This window comes from Populus euphratica, unplaced genomic scaffold (assembly GCF_000495115.2).
Source record: "Populus euphratica unplaced genomic scaffold, PopEup_1.0 scaffold281.1, whole genome shotgun sequence".
NCBI classification, from domain to species: domain Eukaryota; kingdom Viridiplantae; phylum Streptophyta; class Magnoliopsida; order Malpighiales; family Salicaceae; genus Populus; species Populus euphratica.
The window spans coordinates 15,703-20,559 of NW_011500160.1; the positions used below are offsets into that span (position 1 = coordinate 15,703).

The 4,857-nt window shown below is 34.0% G+C and overlaps 1 protein-coding gene across 1 annotated transcript; it reads right to left on the reverse strand.

The window, feature by feature from the left end:
- Positions 1-461: 461 nt before the first annotated feature.
- LOC105111154 (L-type lectin-domain containing receptor kinase VIII.1-like) lies at positions 462-3,233 on the reverse strand. The gene has a single exon (XM_011006430.1). The coding sequence runs from the start codon at positions 3,031-3,033 to the stop codon at positions 886-888; it is 2,148 nt and encodes a 715-aa protein (XP_011004732.1). The 5' UTR covers positions 3,034-3,233; the 3' UTR covers positions 462-885.
- Positions 3,234-4,857: the final 1,624 nt, after the last annotated feature.

The window sequence follows — 4,857 nt, forward strand, 5'->3', positions numbered from 1 at the left end:
CCCATCCTCCTGTTTTGAGACTTTTTCCAATCTTGGGTGCATAATAATAATAATAATAATAATAATAGTTGCAAATTGTGTTATTAAAATCTTATCCATACCTCTTTTAAACGAAATTATTTCCTCACATTAATGATGCACTACCTAAAAAAATGTTTTATATTTTTTTATTCTTAATATTTACTTATTTTTTTAATTAGTTCTTTATCATATAAACGTGAACCCAAACCTCATCCTAACCTTTCCTAAGCACAATTATCCCCTCATGCATTAATGATGTGCTCGATAAAACATTTATTTTATTTATTTTTTATTCTCAATACTTATCTATTTTTTAATCAATTCTCTATCAGAATTTTTTTCTCAAAATGTTTAGCTATTTTTGTAATTTGTAATACTAGCAAGATAATTGCTTGAAAAAAAATAGAATAATTGTTTAATTAACTAGAAGGGGAGATTAAAAAAAAAATCATTGTATAATTAACTTCGTTGTGCCGTGAGCTCATCATCTCCAAAGAAGTCTCTAAAAAGCTAACAAAAAAACATGCACACCCACTCGCCACTAATGCTTTACCAATCCTCTACTCAAACTTCTATTTCTGCTTTTGACTAAAAGCTTGCTTGCGAAGGCAAACAAGTACCGTCCCCCTTCCACGAAGGAAAACACATCCATCCACTGAGAAAAGCAAGAAAATGGCTCCCACCACCATTTTTATTTGCCTCTACGACCCTAGTTTAAGCCCCCCGCTACTATTTGTATTGTACCGGAAGATACATTAATTTAACACCCAAAAAAATGTCCCTGCAAAAACTTGAGATTACAGTGGATGTTATAGTGTTATACATGCATAAACGAATAATAATAATAATCTTAAAAAATATATATCACACTAGGTCATGACCTCTTATGAAGCTGTTTTCTGATGAGGAACTTGAAATGGCGATCAGGCCGTTACAGTCGGACACACTGTCTTGCAAACTCAACAAGAGGTGTGAAGTGCTAAAATTCAATGTAGGCTTTGCTCTTGGAACAAGAGGGACCTCGGCTTCACCCACAAGCATCTGCACCACACCCCTCATAGCGGGTCTAGCCATTGGGTCAGGGTGCGAACAAGCTAACCCAACCAAGAGAACCCTCCTCATCTCACTCTCCTCAAACTGACCCTCAAGTCTAGCATCAGCTGCCATTAGCAATCTCCCTTCTCTGTGTAAACTCCAAACCCACTCCACCAAATTCCCATTAACCGCAACTTTTCCAACCTCACTAGTCTCTCTCTCAATGGGTCTCCTCCCACTAGCCACTTCAAGAACCACTGCTCCATAGCTAAACACATCCGTTTTCTCAGTAGCTCTTCCTGTTAAAAGATACTCGGGAGCTAAATACCCCATTGTACCAGCAGCTACTGTTGCATCTGGCGATTTATCATGCTCAATTTGCCTGGCCAATCCAAAATCTCCTAATCTTGCATTGAACCCCTCATCCAACATAATATTGCTGGTCTTGATATCTCTATGAATCACCTGGTTTTCACATTCTTGATGCAAATAAGCTAGAGCAGAAGCAACACCAAGTAAGACTTTACGCCTATGTGGCCATGGCAAAGGCGTTCTTGCCTCAAACAACGCTTTATCAAGACTCCCATTGGGCATCAAATCATAAACTAACAATATTTCTCCTTTCTCATGACACCAACCTTGAAGCCGAACAAGATTTCGATGCCTTAGAGTCCCAATTATTGACAATTCAGATAAAAACTCATTCTTTCCTTGACTGCTATGACTACACCTCTTCACTGCCACAATTTCACCAGTCTCCAGCAATATACCCTTATAAACAGTCCCAAATGCTCCGTGACCAATAATTCTATTCGCATTGAAGCATTTGGTAGCTGATTTAAGCTCTCTGTAACTAAACTCCTTAGGCATTTTAATAACATCTGATGCAAAGGACACTGACTTTTTCACATGCTTGAATCTTTTAGAGAAAACCCAGATAAGAACACCAGCAAAAATTACAAAAAAAGCACTAGCAGTCACCACCCCTGCAACAGCCCCTGCACCCTGCTTGCAAAGCTGATTATGACACGAATTAGACTTGTCACTCTTACCACTAACTGACTCTAAACCGCTAGGAGCCAATGTTGGTGGCGGGGACTTGACAGAATTAGCCGATGGATTCATCAAACTAGCCGCCGGAGGTGGAGGTACTGAAGAAGATGACTCGGAACCTAAACTTGACTGAAAGGAAGAACTAAAACTCCACCACTCAATACTATGAATCTCTGTACTTCCTTGTGTAGACCCAGAAAACCCAACATACATAAAATCACTAACATACTGGTCTAAATCAAGACCAAAAGACAAAAGTGGTTCTTTGGGCTTAAGATTTGAGTAGGAAACAGAAATGTTGAAGCTTTGATTAGTACCATCATAATCGATCCAAGCATTAACAAGATCACCACTTTTTAGATCAATATTAATAGCTCCTAAATCACCTATTTGTGTAGAAACCATACTATTAAGATCCAAACCCACATGGTTCCCATTAATATCTTTAAACTCCACGTCCATTAACGTATCAAACTCGACCGCCACAAAACTGGAAGCAGCTTCAGGCCCATCGTCGATGTTGAGGAGTCCAAGGAAGCCGCCGGCAGCGCCGAGGGCGTCAGAGTCCGGAGAGAGGACAAAAGCTAGGCCACCGCCGATGGAGGAAGGGTTTAGATTAGTAACAGAAAAGGAGAAGAAAGTCGAGAAGCTAGCGATGGAGTGAGCGGATGGTTGTCGGAATCTGATGGGTTTAGAGTAGAGAACTTTTCCGGCGCCAGAATTCGGGACGGCCAGGTCACGAGTGAGACGGACGCTGCCATTGTTTAAGTGAGCGTCGCCGAGGAGTTTAAGACTGCTAAGAGTTAAAGTACCGAAGTCAAAATCAGTTGATGATGCTTTGGTTCTTAGTAATACTAAACAAAGGAGGAGAAACAGGACAATGGGTGAAGGAACAATGTGCGAAGTTTTGTGAGGGAAAGACATTAAGACTTGAACATTATAGAATTGAGTGTTTCAGGTTTATTGGAGAAGTGAAGAGGAGGAGGAGATTAAGAATTCTTCACGGGTTTTGAGTGAGAGAGAGGGAGAGATTGGAATCTAAGCTAGGAAACAAAGGAATAGTGTCATGGGAATCCGAAGGAGAGGTGAAGAAGACAGGTGGGAGTGTTGGCGTGACACATAGCCATTTGTAACGGTTATTTTTTCGGTGGCTAAGAGACTTTTTTTTTATTATTATTTGATTCAGACAGTTTATTAAATTATATGGTTGCAACCAATAGCAGGTACAGTACATTAAGATCCTTTTTATATTTTAAAAATAATTTAAAATAATTTATTTTTTATTTTAAATTAATATTTTTTATTTTTTTCAAATTATTTTGATGAATTGATATTCAAAATACTTTTTTTTAAATAAAAAAATATCATCTTAATATTTTTTTAATGCAAAGTATTTTAAAAGATAATTGTAATTATACTTCTAAATAAAATCTAAAAAAATAAAAATAAAAATAAAAAGATTTTCATTCTCCTCTACTTTAAAAGAGCATTGTTTAATGAAATAATAGGTTTTTTTTATTAATATTTTATTAATATTATTTTTTAATATTATATTTATTTTTAACTGAAATATTTAACTTTTATGATAAAAATAACAAACTTGGCAAGTTAACTTGATTAATTTGTATTTTTTTAATTAATTTTATTTTTTAATATTGGGTTAATTGAGAATTAGAATTAATAATTTTTTTATATTAGGTTATTTCAATTTTATAACTTGAGAATAGTGCTTAACTAGTTAACCTGAGTTGACTAGGGTTATTTGTTGTGTTCTTTTTTTAATTTATTTTTTTAATTTTATCATTTAATATTAGACCGGTTAAAAATTAAGTTTTATAATTTATTTTAATTTATTTTTTATAAGGATATTTTGGTATTCTAATTAAGATAATATGTTTTGCCATTTTAACCCTCATTAAATCGAATTGGTTTTTTTCTATTTTCTATTTAAAATATTATTTTGGTTTCATGACCCAAGTCATGGATCCTTCAATATTGGATTTGTTTTTTATTATGTTTTTTCCATCTCATAATTCAAGTCACGGGTTTAATGGGTTAACATAGTTGATCTATATTTTTATTTTTTTAATTGATCTTTTTTTTAATTTAATCATTTAATATTGAGTGGGTTTAATGGGTTAACACAGTTGATCCATATTTTTATTTTTTTAATTGATTTTTTTTTTAATTTAATCATTTAATATTGAGTTTGATTGAAAATGAAACTTTATAATTTTATTTTTGTTTATTTTTTATTAGATTATCACCACCTCATTTATGTAGATCAGCCCATGAACACCTATAACCCATTACACGTTTCAAATGAGCCCATCACAAAGTTTAAAGAGAAGCCATTGAAAGAAGCATTGAAAAATTAGTTATGCAAGTTTCAGCCAAGACTTGGGGGTGTTTTGGAGCATTAAAAGGAGTCGTTAGTACACTTAATCCATGTGCAAAAGGGACCCGATTCACCTTTATTTGCACCATGAAGTTTTGACAATAAAGATGTTAATTTTGTATTAGTTTTGGTCAACTTTATTTTATGATGTTTCTATGTGTTTTGTGAATTCCCAACTAGTTTTGGATTTTCTATTACATGTGGGAATAAAAATTATTTCTTATAAATATTATAATTTATTATTTTTATTTTATTTTTGTTGACAGGTGAGGAGAAAATACAACAAAGAAAATAAAAGAATTTAAATTGACTTAGAAAACACATGTGGTGGCAAAAAGGATCATTAAAGG